This window comes from Orycteropus afer, unplaced genomic scaffold (assembly GCF_000298275.1).
Source record: "Orycteropus afer afer isolate SDZICR_OR568_19922 unplaced genomic scaffold, OryAfe1.0 scaffold00139, whole genome shotgun sequence".
Classification (NCBI taxonomy): Eukaryota; Metazoa; Chordata; class Mammalia; order Tubulidentata; family Orycteropodidae; genus Orycteropus; species Orycteropus afer.
This window is the reverse complement of record NW_006921726.1, coordinates 2,530,973-2,547,480: the sequence shown is the minus strand read 5'-3', so window position 1 is coordinate 2,547,480 and position 16,508 is coordinate 2,530,973. Positions and strand designations below refer to the sequence as shown.

The following is a 16,508-nucleotide window of genomic DNA, read 5'->3' as shown; positions in this document are numbered from 1 at the left end:
TATACAAAGGCATTTGATTGTGTGGATCATGACAAATTATGGATAACATTGAGAAGAATGGGAATTCCCGAGCACTTGATTGTACTCATGAGGAACCTGTGCCTTAGGAGGCTGTCATTCGAACGGAACAAGGGGACACTGTGTGTTTTAATATCAGGAAGCTAATGTGTCAGGGTTGTATCCTTTCCCCATACTTATTCAATCTATATGTTGAGCAAATAATCTAAGAAGCTGGACTACATGAAGAAAAATGTGGCATCAGGATTGGAGGAAGAATCATTAACAACCTGAGATATGCTGATGATACAACTTTGCTTGCTGAAAGTGAGGATGACTTGAGGCACTTACTGATGATGATTGAGGAACACAGTCTGCGATATGGATTACATCTCAATATAAAGAAGACAAAAATCCTCACAACTGGACCAATAAGCAGTATCACGATAAATGGAGAAAAGATTGAGGTTGTCGAAGAATTCACTTTGTTGAGGCCAGTGGAAGCAGAAGTCAGGACATTAGATGATGTGTAGCCTTGGGCAGGTCAGCTGCGAAAGAACTGTTTCAAGTCCTGAGGAGCAAGGATGTCTCCTTGAGGACTAAGGTGCGCCTCACACAAGCCATGATATTTCCATTCCCCTTGTATGCTTGTGAGAGCTGGACAATGAATAAGGAAGACCAAAGAGTTGATGCTTTTGAGTTGTGGTGCTGGTGAAGAATGCTGAAGGTACCATGGCCTGCCAAAAGAACTAACAGATCTGTCCTGGAAGAAGTGCAGCCAAGACGCTCCTTGGAAGTGAGGATGGCCAGACTTCGTCTCATCTACTTTGATTATGTTGTCAGAGGGGACCATTCCCTGGAGAAGGATGTCATGCTTGGTAAGGTGGAGAGGGTCGATGAAAAAGGTAAAGGCCTCAATGAGATGGATTGACACATTGGCTGCGACAATGGGCTCAAGTATAGCAAGGATCATGAAGCTGGCGTGGCATCGGGCGGTGTTTCGTTCTGCTATGCATGGGGTCGCTATGAGTTAGAAGCGACTCGACGGCACCTAACAACAACAACAATACCACCACTTGGAAATATTCATGCTGCCCATGCTATCAGGATAGCTGACAGTCTGCTATTTTGTTTGTCTACTTATTCACTGCTTTCCTTCAGTTTCTTTTACTAGTCGGTGTTTAATCTGCTTCTGTAGCCTTCTTTTCAAAACTTAGGGCTCCAGGATTGTCTTCTGTATCTGTGTCAGTTGGTTTATCTTTTCTTTGTTAAAAGAGGGTCTATGACATTTACCTCAAGTAGACACACGGCCTGGAGAGAACAATCATGGTTGAAGGAAGGGCTGCTTATGCACAGGGAGATAGCTCAGCGTGCAGAAGAGTATGAAGGGATGGACACTGGGAGGAGGTAACTATGGGGAGGAAGTGGGAGGGGAGCTGCTGTATTGTAAATTTTGGTCAATGACATGAGACAAAGTATATGTGAACTGCTGTATGAAAAGTGAATTTACTCTGTAAACTTTCCCCCAAAACACAAAAAAATTAAAAAAAAAAAAAAAAGGGGGTCTATGTTCTTGTCAGCCTGTTCCGTTATCTTACCGGAAGTCCTGTTTAAATGTTGTTTAATGAATTCTTGTATATAATTTCTGTTGGAAACATGTAGGAGTGGAATTACTAGGTCATGTGGTAGTTGTTTCGTCATCTTTAGTATTGTTGTTTTTGTTAGTTGCCGATCAGTAAGTTCCAGCACATGACGACCTTATGTACAACAGAATGAAACACTGCCTGGTCTTGTGCTAGCTTCATGATCATTGGTATGTTTGAGTCCATTGATAGTAGATACTGCCAAACAAGTTTGCAAAGTTATTGTACCAATTTACACTCCACTCCTACCAACAAAGTATGAGAGTTCTGGTAGTTCTCAGCAATATATAATACCCTGTTTTGTTTGTTTTTTACTTTATTTTAGCTATTCTAGTTGTTATGTAATACTTTTTATTTTTAAGAAATAAAATATTGATTCAATCATGTACTTCCATATTCTTGCTCCCTAGAGGTAACTACTGTCCTGCAGTTGATAGGAATAATTTCCATATTTGTGCATGTATGTATACTTACGGTTGTGTATATTTGTATATACATACATAATATATTACGTACATAAGATATGTACATTTTATTATGTTGTGCTTTTTTAATCAGATTATTTTTCACAATTGTGTTCTGAGATTAATCTGTGTTAATATATATAAATTAATTGTGTTTATTTATTTTAACTACTAAGTAAGTCCCTTGTATGAATAAACTTGTCATAGGCCAAGTTCCAAAATAATCACTAGAAAGTCAGCTATACCTCAGAGAGAAATTTAATAAGAGGATAGTAACCTTGCAAGATGGAGCCAGAGGGAATGCCATATTTGTTTCCCTGAGACTTACAGGCTAGGGGTTTTTATAATACCTTTAAGGTTATAGGGTACATGATTTCAAAAGACCTTATGCAGGCACATTACTCATAAAATCCTGACCCTTTTGTGAAAGTCAGGAAGCCGAACAAGGCTGTGATAAGTTCCTAATGATAAACCTCAACTTCCTTCAGGCTAGGTGCATGCGTAATTTTTGTCTAAGATGGAGTCTTTGTATTTCAACATGGATGCCACAACTTCTTCTGTGCAGGTATATTCTGCTGTTTGCTTTTGGTTTAAGTCTTGGTCTTGTCCTAGGCCATGTTAGTTCATCAGGTGGTAAAGGAGGGCATGGGTGCACAGGCTTCAAAACTGGTTAATGCTGACCACGGGTTTGTTGTTGTTATGTGCCATCGAGTCGGACTGGGTAGTGGGCTAGAAAACACCTCAAGAGTGGTCTGTTATCAGAAGATGCCATCTAAGCAGTAATTTTATATTTGTGTTATTTCTTTTGCAGTGTCCCTTCCTTGGTCTTAGGATCTGAGGAATATGATTGCCCTGTGAACTCTTCTTGTTTTGGTTTTATGGTCTAAGAATGTGGTTGCAGGGGCAGGATTCTTACGTGATTATGGCTCCAAGTAGTTGAGTAAAGCAGTGTTTAAATTGAGCAAGAGTAATACGGTGCTTTAGGTTATGAAGTTAAAACATATACTCATCTTAAAGAAATTCTAATCTGTCTATATATTATTACAAACTGAACAGTTTACTTTCACTTTTTTCCCCATTGGTAACAATTGGAATGATCGTCCTTTTATTGCCTCCTTATGTTCATCTGTGAGTTGGTTTAGCGTAGAAAATGAGAAGACTTGCTGGATCTGTAAATATCACATGTTCAGCTCTAATAGGAAATCAAGTTCCAGCCAGAAGTTGACGTTATCATACTTACTCATTTTTGTTAATCTGATGGGTGTGAAATGATACTTCATGTCTTTAAATTTGCATTTAAAATTTCTCTGGTTATGAGTCAGTTTGAGGCTTTTATATGTTAGCTAGCTATTGTGGTTTCTTTTTGTGTGTGTGAATCACTTGTTGATGTCCTTTACCCATTTTTAACAATTGGACTGTTCATCTTTTTTTCTTGATTTTTTTTGGCATTGTTTTTATATTTTTAATAACTAATACATGATAAAGGTAGTATTATGAATTAGTTAGGAGCTCTGGTAGCATAGTGCTTAAGGCACTTGACTGCTAACCAGAAGGCTGGTGGTTCAAACCCACCAGCCACTCCTCGGAAGGAAGGTTGGGCAATCCTACTTCCGTAGTGATACCGCCTCGGAAACCCAAGGAGGGGTCGCTATGAGTCGGGGCCGACTCGACAGCATATAACAACAACGTGAATTAGTGAGAAGTAATTATTTTCTTTCAATCTGTAGTTTGTGTTATTTTGTGTTGTCATACATACAGACTTTCAAAATTTTAATGTCAGATTCATCAATATTTAAATTTATGGTTTTTACGTACAAACTAGTTTTATCTCGGTGCATACTTAAAAAGTCAGTAGTCCTAGAATGATTTATTGAATAGTTCAAATTTTCTCAGTGATTTGTAGCTTTTGCTACTATTGAAAATGGTAACTTTCATTTAAATTATACGTTCTAATTGTTTATTTTTAACTTATAAGAGAGGAGTCCTTATGGTGCAACAGTTAAATTCAGCGCCTAACCAATAGGTTGGTTGTTTGAACCCACACAGCGGCACCATGGGAAAAAGACCTGGCAGTCTGCTCCCAAAGATTACAACCTAGAAAACCCTTTGGGGCAGTTCTACTCTGTCACATGGGTCACTATGAGTCCAAAATGAACTTGATGGTGTCCAACAGTGACAATCTATAGGAAAACAATTTCTTGTATATGGATCCTTTGGCTTTGTTCAACTCCTATTAGTTCTATTAATTAGCTACAGAGACTTTAAATTTTCTATGGAGACAGTCATATAGTCTCAGTCTTAACCAAGGTTCTCTAGAGAAACAGAACCAGAGAGATAGATTTACTTTACTTTAAGTGGCTCACACAGTTGTAGGGGCTGGCAAATCCAAAATCCATAGGTCATACAACAGGCTGGAGCCTCCTGCTAGCTCAGGAGATTGTGGGGCACTGGCAGTCCAATGTCTGTAGGTCACGTGGCAGGCTGGAGACTCCTGCAGACTTTGGTCCCCCAAATCGGTAGGTCAGATGATAGAGTGCAGAGTGAGGAGAGAGAATTCTACCAAAATACCTATTCAGTTGACTGATTATGTTACATTACATTACATTTTGAAAGGTCTCATTACATTACATCATGTTACATTGCCTTCTCTTCCGTTATATTGCTTTATAGAACAGAAACTAGACTGGTATTTGGCCAGACCACTGGAAACTATAGCCTAGCCAAGTTGATAAATAAAATTAACCATTACATTTTCCCAATAATGATACTTTGTTTCTTCTTTTCTAATCTTTATTTATATTTTTTATTTCTGTTTCTGTTTCCTTATATCTTTTATTTTCATTTCTTTTCTTCCTGTTTTCACTAGGCTTTTCAGAATAATGTTGAGAAGAAACAGTGATGAGATATCTTTTTCTTGTTCTTTAAATGATGTGTTGTTAATGTATCACTATTAAATATATTTAATACTATAGATGTTTTGGTATATAACCTTTTATCAAATTCCCTGCTATTTGTTTGCTAAAAGCTTTTTGGAAATGTTGAATTTTATTGAACATTCTTTGTCTTTAATATATTTATGTGGTGAATTACATTAATAGGTTTTCTAAAGTTAAACCGTGTTTACATCTCTGGTCCTGAGATGGTCATTTTTATAATTTCATTTATTTTGCTGTTACTCTTTTTAGGAATTTTTTTTGACAGTAGTTATAAGTGAGATTGGCCCATAATTTTTTTTTTTCTCATGTAGTTTTGTTATTTAGGTTATATTAGTCTTATAATTATTAGTTGAGTAACTTATTCTCTTTTTCACTTCTCTGAAATAATGCCTAAATTAGTGATTTTTTTGTTGTTGTTGTTACTTGAAGGTTTAAGCAAGTCCTTGCAAAACCACTTGAGTTTTTTTAAAAGTATATTTAACCATAGATTTAATATCCTGGGTTTTTTAAAGACGGTTTTTTGCTGTTAATTTTTTTCTAGGAAATTGTTTATCTTATAATAGGTTCCTAATTTAATCAGGGAGCTCTGGTAGCATAGTGCCTAAGGCACTGGACTGCTAACCAGAGGGCTGGTGGTTCAAACCCACCAGCAACTCCTCGGAAAGAAGATGGAGCAATCTACTTCCATAGTGATACTGCCTTGGAAACCCAAGGAGGGGTCGCTATGAGTCAGGTCTGACTCAACAGCACATAACAGCAACAACAACAATTTAATTAGCATGTAGTATTTTTAATGCTCTCTTAATATATTTAAATTTCTAGTCTGTTCTCTTATGATTTTTAACTCTGCTTTATCTGTGGTTATTTTGCCCAGTGTGATGGTTATGTTTGATGTCAACTTGGCTAGGCCTGGTTGAGTGGCTGGGCAGCTGGATGTAGTATTCCCCATGATGAGACTGGCAATCAACCCCATAGTGGAATCTACTATGAGCAGCTGAGCAGCTGCCTTTGGGTATGTGGTCTGCTTCCTGTATATAAGGAGAAGCTTTGAGAATGGTCTCTAGCCTTTGGCACGCTTGGACCCTGCATGTAGCGGTGTTGTTGCTCAGCAGTCTGCCACACTTTGCTGACCTTGAGACTTACAGTGAACTTAAGTTAATGGCCTGCCATGTGGATTGTTAACATCAGGACTGTGCCTTTTTACTTGTCAACCTTGGGGCTTCTCAGCCTCAGCAGCCAGCAGCTGTCCAAGTGAAGAAATGCCTCTAGCTCCAGTGGGCCAGGAGCAGGAGGCAAAGCTGGACCCCAAGGTTGAGGGGTTTTCACCCAGCCCCTAAAGCCTGGCCCTTTGAACTTGGACTTAAAGCCTCCAAATTGTAAGAATAAACTCCTGTTTGTTTAGACCATCCCGTTTGTGGTATATTTCTTGTCAGAGCGGCACTAGGTAACCAGAACATCCAGTTAGTAGTGTGTGTGCTGGAAAGATATTTCCAGTAAATACATATATTCTATCTTGTTTTTATACCTGCATAATATGGTAATGTTATGCCATAGTTTATTTAAGCATTCCTGTATTAATAGACGTTACAGTTATTTTTTTTCCTTTTCCTTCACCACCTAAGAAATAGATTTTGACATATCTCTTTGCAGACATTAATGATAACAGTAATAGAAATAACAGAGACTTAGGGAATAGTTACTATGTACCATTTACTGTCATAAGGACTTAGATATATTAACTAATTCAGTCTTCACAAATGTTCTATAAAGTAGGTACCTTGGTATTGCCATTTTCTAGAGGAAACTCAGTCTAAGAATAAAGTAACTTGCCTAAGGTCACCTATTTGGTAAATGATACAGCTGGAATTAAAGGTAGTCTGACAGATGGACACATATTTCTCTAGTCCAGGTTGAGGTGATTTTGTGTCTTTGTTAATGGCTGGAGACATTTTTGATTGTTATAACTAGAGTGAGTGCTGCTGGCAACTAGTGGGTAGAGACCAGGGATACTGTTAAATCATCCACAAGGCACAGGACAGCCTCTAAAATCTGGCTCAAAATGTTAATGCTGAGGCTGAGAAACCCTGCTTTTAGCTGGACATTGAGAAGTATCATTGAGGACTTGATGTGTATGTATCTTTTTATACATATTTTGGACAGCAGAATTACTTTCTGAAATAGTATGGCAATATATGCACATAACATTGTAGGTAGTTGTAAGTTGTACATGTAGATAAATAGATAGATAACGGCCACTGGGTCAACTCTGACTTACGGTGACCATAAATGTAGTGGAATGAAATGTTGCTCTGTCTTGCATCATCCTCAACATCACCAGCATGTTTGAGTCTATTGTTATGGCTCTTGTGCCAGTCCATGTCACTGAGAGTCTCCCTTGCCCTTGCTGGCTCAAACATGTCTTTCTTAAGCAAGTGATCCCTGCTGTCTAAAGCAAGCGAGTCAGACAGTGTTCTGTTGTGATCTGTAAGGTTTTCATTGGCTAATTTTCAGAAGCAGATCACCAGGCCTGCCCAAACCTGTCCACCATTACAGCAACATGCAAGCTGTTACTGTAGGACAGTTGACAGATAGGTGGTGGTTGTGTACATACTTATGTTGCATTTTTAAACAAAAAGAGATCCTACTCTCTTTTTTATTTTTATATTTTAATACTCTTCTATTTTTATATTTTAATACTCTTCTAGGAATTTGCCCATTTCCTGTGATATTTGAAATGAGTAACATGAACTTATTCATAATATCTTCATTTTTAAAATGTCTCCAGGGTCTGTAGTGATGTTACTTTATCAGCTCTGACTTAGGTTATATATGCTGCTTTTCTTGATGAGTCTTATCTGCATTTGTGGTAGTTAAGTTGTGTGTTACCTTGGCTGGGGCATGGATTTCAGTGGCTTGGCAGCTGAATGTAGTTATTTCCCATGATGAGATTGTAATTATCTCCATGGTGCAATCTGCTGTGAGCAGTTAAATAGTTGCCTCCAGGGTATGACCTGCTTCTGGTATATAAGGAGATGCTTTGAGGAAGGGTTCTAGCATTTTGGCACATCTAGATCCTGCATTTGGTTGAGTTGTCATCTCCAGTTCCTGAACTTGAACCAGTGCCATGCCATGTTGCCTGCTCATCTTGGGATTGTGCCATTTTACATGCTGACCTTGGGTTTGTCAGCCTCAGCAGCCAGTAGCTTCCTGAGTTAGGAAACGCCTCCAGCTCCAATGGGCCTGGAACAAGAGGCAGAGTTGAAGCCTAAGGTTGGGGACCTTTACCCAGCCCTGAAGGCTGGCACTCTGATTCAGACTTCTAGCCTCCTAAATTGTAAGAGAATAAATTCCTGTTTGTTAAAGCCATCCACTTGTGTATTTCTGTTATAGCAGCACTAGAGAAATAAGACAGTTTATCAATTTTATAAGTCTTTTCAAAAACCTAATTTTTGGCTTTTTGATTCATTCTATTGTATGTTTGCATTCAATTTCACTAATGAAATACACTTGTTTGTATGTCAACTTGGCTAGGCCAAGTTTTTGAAAAGACTTATAAAATTGATAAATTAACAGCAAAAAACCGTCTTTATAAAAACCCAGGATATTAAATCTATGGTTAAATATACTTTAAAAAAAAACTCAAGTGGTTTTGCAAGGACTTGCTTAAACCTTCAAATAACAAAAAAACAAAAAAAAATCGCTTTCTAATCTTTTTTTTTCTTTCTATTTTCTCTACATTTAATTTGCTTTTACTTTTCTTGTGATCTTGGCTCATTGATGTTCAGCCCTCTTTCTTTTCCTCATATAATGATTTAAGACAATGTATTTCCCTATAAGAACTGCTTTAGTTGTATGTCTCAAGTTGTGATAAGTAGTATTTTTATTATTGAAGTAATTATTCTAATTTTCATTTTCATTTCTTCTTTGACCAACAATGAAAAATAAAATGTTCTGGTTTTCCTTTTTTTTTTTGATCTCTAGCTTTCTTGTATTGGTTGTCAGAGAACATAAGATACTCAGTGACGTCAGTCTTTTTTGTTGAGAATGATTTCTAGTTCAGTGTATGGTCAGCTTTTTTGCTTTTTTGCAAGTTTCATGTGTACTTGAATGTATCTTCCACACATGGAACCAAAAAAAAAAAAATTGCATCTGTTGGATACATACACACACACACATATGAGGTAATGTTTGCTAAGCAAGTTTTTTAAAACTTGTTGATTTTTATTTTTTTAAATCTTGTTCTCTTGATTATTGGGAGAATTATTTAAACCTGTGGTTATGTATATATCTTATTTTCTGTGTAGTCTTGTTAGTTTTTGTGACTTACGTATTCACCAGTATTCTCTATTTTTTTACAGGAGACGCTGCCGTTTCCTTTGTAATCTGTAGAAGCTCTATATACCCGAGATATTTTTCTCATTTTTGTTTTTCAGTTTTGCTAAATTTTTTGATGTCCAGATTTAATATCTTAAAATCTATGAAACTTTTATTTTTCCATGTTTTGATTAGTGCTTTCAAAGTCTGTTTTCATTCCAAAGTTACACATAAATAATTGCTTCTGTTTGTGTCATTTAATTCTTTCTCTATATTTCACTCTTTCTTTAAATCTTAATCCATTTGGAATTGCTTCTTAATTTTTCACATTGTATCTTCTTAGCTTTTCTGAATAATTAAATATTGGAATTACTCAAGGCTTGGTTTTAGTCTCCTACCCACTATATACCCATAATCAAATTTGAGCTGCCTGCATGGTCCAAGAGGTAATATAAACTGAGTGCAGGATGGGGACTGGTAAATTGGATTTCCTCAACTAAAAGGAAAACTAAAATCTATGAAACTTTTATTTTAAAAATAATGGTTACTCCTTAAAAGGAGTAACCATCACTATATTAGCTCTAGCTGAAAGGTTAGCAAACTCTTTGTAAAGATAGTAAAAATTTTAGGGTTTTTGAGGCATATAGTCTCTGTTGCAATTAACCCATCTCTCATCGTTAGTGTTTAAATAGCCATGGATATATGTAAATAGGTGAGTGTGGCTGTGTTAACAATGAAACTTTATTTTAGACAAATAGGCAGTGAACTGTGGTTTGTCAACTCTTATTCTAGCTCATTGTTGTCATTCAGTATGTTTCTGTTTTTGCCCCCCCCCCCCAAGGAAAGTCCAAAATTTGAATATCTATGTAAAATATAGACTATTTTTAAATGTTGGGAACTAATTACAAAAATGTATATCAGCAGTGTGGACCAAACAGAACATGTCAAAAGGTCACATTTTGCCTGCTGGTCACCTGTGTGTGCAGCCTCTACTTTTCTCCTGAGATAGTCTTACCCCTTCCTACAACCAGATTAATATCTCTTGGCCAATCAATCCAAATTTATATTTTCATCCTAAGATCTCTCTCCTCCATGCTTCTGTTCTCAACATCTATGTAACTATGTGATGTCTCCCGTTTGTTCATGACAAAGGTAACGTAATATAACATGTTTAAGACTATTGCCTGATATACCCCCATACCCAGTTCCCCCAACAGTATCATTCTTTCAGTCAGCGTGTTAGTGACACTCTTTACATTGTACAAGCCAAAAGTCTGTTTAGTTTTGCTGAGTCAACATCCCTCTCTCTCCTTTGTCCACTTCATCATTTTATTTACCTGATTATCTTCTAAATCAACTTGATGGTAACAGGTATCTTCTAAATATTTATTCACTGTTAACATTCCTTCACATCCTTTTTTGGTTTATTTGGCCTAGCTACTATTATGATCTCCCTTGTTTCCTCTCTCGCCCCCATTTGCTCCATTATCTACATTGCAGTGCAAGTGATGTTTTCAGAATGTAAATCTCATCATGTTACCCCTTTACTTAAATGTTTCAGTGGCTTCACATTGCTATTTGGATAACACCCAAAATTCTTGAGTCCTACTAAATCCTGTAAATTCGCACTTTGAGTCATTTGTCAAGCTGTATCTTACAGTACTTTTCCTCTGTCTCTGTGGTCTGTCTTAGTGGTTCTTAAATGCTTTGGCCACAAGACCAAATTTAACTCACCAAAAATTACTATGGACTCTAAGGAGCTTCCTTTAAGTGGGTTTTACCTGTTGTTATTGTTAGGTGCTGTCAAGTTAGTTCTGACTGATGGCAACCCCATATAAAATAGAATGAAACACTGCCCGGTCCTATACCATCCTCACAGTTGTTGCTGTGTTTGAGCTTATTATTGCAGCCACTGTGTCAATCTGTCTTGTTGAGGGTCTTCCTCCTTTTAGCTGACCCTATACCTTACCAACTATATGTCCTTTTCCAGGGACCAGTCCCTCCTGGTAACATGTCCAAAGTAGGTGAGATGAAGTCTTGCCATCTTTGCTTCTAAAGAGCATTTTGGCTGTAGTTCTACCAAGACAGTTATTCTTCTGGCAGTCCACGATATAGTCAGTATTCTTCTTCAGCACCATAATTCAAAGGCATCGATTCTTCAGTCTTCCTTACTCATTGAGCTTTTGCCTGTCAATATTTATTGTATTAGAAATTAAAACAAATTTTAAGGTATTTATTTTAAAATAACTATAATAAACCCACTACAGTTAAATAAAACAAATACTTTCTGAAATGAAAAAAAATTAGAAGAATGACATTGTTTTAGTATACTTTAGAAAATCACTAATGTCTGGCTTAATAGAAGACAGCTGTATTCTCATAATTGTTTCTAAATGCACTGTGTGCTGATAATGTTGTTTTGGTTGAAGTATATGAAGAAAATCCAACCTGTTTGGAAAGGATGAAGTATTTAATAGCCTTTTCAGATAATTTTGGGTATATTCTTTGGTACTACACCAAAACTGGACAAGTGATAGTTCAGTAGATATTTGTTGTTGAATGAATACCCAGATGAATGGATAGATGAATAAATAGAACTTATTTGGGTGTATGGAATGAGGAACAGATCTGATTCCTTTCCAAATGTTTAATTAGTTTTCATAAAATCATTTGTTAGAAAAGCAATTCTTTTTTTTTTTTAAATGTTTTTTTAAAAAATACCACCTTTGCATTATCCTTAATCTGTATATATACTTGAATTTATTTCTGAACTTGCTGTGCTTTCTTATTGATCTGTTTATTACTTTGTCAGAATCACTGTTTAAATTATTTTAACTTCATAAATAGTTTTAATATGGATACAGAAGTTCCAGTATATTTATATTCGATATATTTAGAGAGGCCTAGCTTCCATACCTGCCCTTTCTCCTCTATTGTGACATTTGCTGTTTTAGTAATCATTTCTTGTTAGTTTTGGGTTTACCCTTCTATGGTTCTGAAAATATAACCAAATATGTGTATATATATACTTGTAACCATATCCCCTGCTTTTTTTCTGTGTATTCACTTGAAACTTGCTTTTTTCACTTAACATATTCTCTGAAAATCACTTACAGAAATATACAGAGATCACTGTCTTTTTTTTTTTTTTCAAGTTCCATAGTACTCTTTTGTATATATTTGCCATAGTTTATTCAATCGGTTCTCTGTAGTGGGATATTTGAAATATTTCCAATCTTTCAGTACCTCAGTTTCTGTTATAAAGAATAGCTTTTTGCATATACAATTTTATATTTTTGCCAGTATATTTTTGGGAGATCATAAAGAATTTTGATCCAGGACATACAATGAAAAAATTAGGGAACATATTCAGAATAAAAAGGCAGTGGAATGCATATTTGAAAGTTAGTAAAATTGGACAAATACAAATTTAGAAATCATAACTGTGATCTATACTAATGTGAAAACTTTCTGGGTATTTATTATAGCAGTTGGTATTCTGTGAGAAGTTCTTTCTTCCCTAACCTGATCTAGTGTGTTTATTTCCTATTCATCCAGTGATATGTTGCTTCATCTTCATTCATCCTGCTATATTTCTGGCCATCTTTCACTCTCCTAGAGAGGAACTATTCATTTTCTTTGCATATATTATGCATTAGTTTTGTTTCATTTGCTTCTTTTTGCATACTCCTTGAAGGTACACTTTTTATTTTCCTTAACTCTTACCTGTTACAGAGCTGCTGTTTTGTTGAGCACAGAAAACAAGGGAATTTTGCATTTCCAATTTCTTTCAGACTGGGAAGCTAGACCTGAAAGCAAGGAATCAACTTCACTGCAAGATTCTTCCAAAGAAGAATCATGCCAGATTGCAATAGACAGACTGACAAGGAGTGGTGTTTATGACTCCAACTTGGAAACAACTCTTGAATGTGAAAATTGGTTAGAGAATCAGCAAGGAAATCAGGAGAGGCATTTAAGAGAAATGTTCACCCATATGAATCCACTGCCCAGGGAGAAAACTCATGATCATGATATGTATTGGAAAAATTTCAGTCAAAAGTCTGTCCTCATCACTGAAGGCAGAGTTCCTAGAGGATCCTGTCCTTTTAATAAACTTGAGAAAAGATTGAAACAGAAGTCAAACTTAATGAAAAGACAGAGAAACTATAAGGAAAAAAAACCTCATAAATGTAATGATTGTGGTGAACTCTTCACTTACCATTCAGTGCTTATTCGCCACCAGAGAGTTCATACTGGAGAGAAGCCCTATACCTGCAATGAATGTGGGAAATCTTTTAGCCACAGAGCTAACTTAACTAAACATCAGAGAACTCATACCAGAATTCTTTTTGAGTGCAGTGAATGTAAGAAAACCTTCATAGAAAGCTCATCCCTTGCTATACATCAGAGAATTCACATTGGAGAGAGACCTTATGAATGCAATGAATGTGGGAAAGGCTTTAATCGAAGTACCCATCTCGTTCAGCATCAGTTGATTCATACAGGAGTGAAGCCTTACGAATGCAATGAATGTGATAAAGCTTTTATTCATTCATCAGCTCTCATCAAACATCAAAGAACTCATACTGGAGAGAAACCTTACAAATGTCAAGAATGTGGAAAAGCCTTTAGCCATTGTTCATCCCTTACTAAACACCAGAGAGTTCATACTGGAGAAAAGCCATATGAATGTGGTGAGTGTGGAAAAACTTTTAGTCAGAGCACACATCTTGTTCAGCATCAGCGAATTCATACAGGAGAGAAACCTTATGAGTGTAATGAATGTGGAAAAACTTTCAGCCGGAGCTCAAACTTTGCTAAACATCAAAGAATTCATATTGGAAAGAAGCCCTACAAATGCAGTGAATGTGGAAAAGCCTTCATTCATTCTTCAGCTCTTATTCAACACCAGAGAACTCATACTGGAGAGAAACCCTACAGATGTAATGAATGTGGGAAAAGCTTTAAATGCAGTTCATCTCTCATCAGACACCAAAGAATTCACACTGAAGAGCTACCCTGAGAAGATACCAAATGTGAAGAAATGTAAGTCGTTGTTATCACTGTGTTAAATACCTGAATGTTCAGGTGAGGATCTATAAACTACTGTATTAGAACCAATTCTGTATGCATTTAGTTTCACTTGCATAATGCATAGTTTGGAGCCAGAGACAGAATATTCTTTATATTCATTGATTTGCTAATTAAATACATTTCTAGCCAGAGATCTCAAATTTTAATCCCTCATCTCCAGATATCCATTCGTGGGAATTCAATAAATACTTGGGGGTAAGTAGCAATATTATCATTATGATATCACATTTCCCCCTCTGTTGGTTATAACAAAGCCCTGTTTAGCTTCTGATTTTATAAGGAAATTCTTACTTGGTAGGTTAGGCTGAAGGCTCATGTTCTTATTATCAGGAAGACTCAGAATTGTTCCTCTGAGGATCCAAAGTAGGGATTCAGTTGTGTAGATAGTGTCATTCCTCCAAGGAGTGTCATTTCTTTCACATTAACTGTAAAAACTTAAAGAGTTGGAAGTTGCTTAGGATCTCTGCCCACCAAGACTATCTAATTTAATGTACATAACTGGAATGTATTTACAGCAGATTCTAAATTATGTTCTCATGGATTATGTTGGTTACAGATTTAGATAATTGTTATCCCTCTGCTATGTAGACCTTTTATTTTCTATTTCTCTTAAGAGTTACCCTGAAATAGGTAATGGGTCATAAACTTAATTATAGTTGTTGATCAAGTCAGCGTTGTCCTTAACATTGAGTGAATCCTTGTTTTTTTATGATCACAGTAATAGGAAGACATGATTTTGCTACATTATTCAGCTTTCTCTAAACTATGCTTTGTCACTTATAGAAAAAAACCCACAAATGATGAGGGCAAGGAAAGTTGATGGTTCAATATGTTATTATTAGGATACCATCAGAAGGAGAATTGAAACAACTGTGAGATACCAGGTCATACCTTCCTGTCAGATGTGGAGAACAGCTCATGGGAGAGTGACTCACTTGAAGATAAGCAGCTTCTCCCCAGTGAAGACTATTGCCATTTGTCTGGACCTCATGTTGACCCACATTTTTGTGTTTGTTGTTGTTCTCGTCCTCTGTGTTAGTTGGGCTTTGGTATGTTCAGAGCTCTAAAGAAGGTAGAAAAGGAGTGAAACCACAGTATATAACAGACATAACTTAATGGGTTACCAAACACCAGTGGTGAGACTTGAGACAAAAAGGAAAATTTCTAATAAATATTTAATAAAACACTATACAGATGTCAAGTTGGTTTTTTTTTTTTTTTTTTTAGTCATTACTCTCATGTTTATGTGAAAATTAAAAAAAACAAGTAATCACAGATTCCTTCTTCATCCTCTGCTAAAGTCCTAGTCTTCCTGAATGTCTAGCACACAGTCCATACTCCTGCCCCCTCTGCATTCTTCTTTTTTCCAGTTAAGTTCCCTTTTAGTAGACCTTAGTTCTATTCAGAAAAAGTAGTGGATAGAGTTTAAAGAAATGGTAGTGGAGAACAGGATCATTAAGAGTGAAGAGAATAGATCAGCAATAATGGAAATCAAAGCAAACAATAGGAAAATGGTATGGAAAGAACTGGGAAGAAATTTTGGAATGGTAACAAAAGTATTGAAGTGGTTTGAGGTAAGTGAGAAAGCTCAGGGTCTGGCTGACTCAGGAACAGAATTCAGGAAAACTCATCACCCTAAAACTCAGTGTTAATGGTCTAAAGCAAGATTGACAAACTCTAGTTTGCTTCCACTAGCCACATCCAGCCTACCACTTACTTTTATAAATAAAGTTTTTTTGGAACACAGTCACACTCATTCATTTACATTGTCTATGGCTGCTTTTGCACTACATTAGCAGTGTTGAGTAGTTGGAACAGAGATCATATGTCCCCAAAAGGCTAAAATATTTACTGTTTGGCTCATTACAGAAAATGTTTGCCAACCCCAGGTCTAGAGCATCAATGTTAAAGAGTGAGGCAGGGAGTTAAACCAGTCAGAGAAATCTGATGGAATGGAAAATTGTCATGACAATGATCTTACCCTTCACTAGAGACTAAAGTCATTACAGTTACCCTCCTGGGCCAGAATCAGAGCAAGTCAGATAAAACAGCTCCAGTGG

At 36.4% G+C, this 16,508-nt stretch overlaps 1 protein-coding gene across 1 annotated transcript in view; it reads left to right on the top strand.

The window, feature by feature from the left end:
* Positions 1 to 14,377, top strand: part of ZNF286A (zinc finger protein 286A) — a 51,482-nt gene extending 37,105 nt beyond the window's left edge. Inside the window, exon 5 of the mRNA XM_007945598.2 lies at positions 13,149 to 14,377. Coding sequence (XP_007943789.2) covers positions 13,149 to 14,377 — 1,229 coding nt within the window. The remainder of the gene's footprint in view (positions 1 to 13,148) is intronic.
* Positions 14,378 to 16,508: the final 2,131 nt, after the last annotated feature.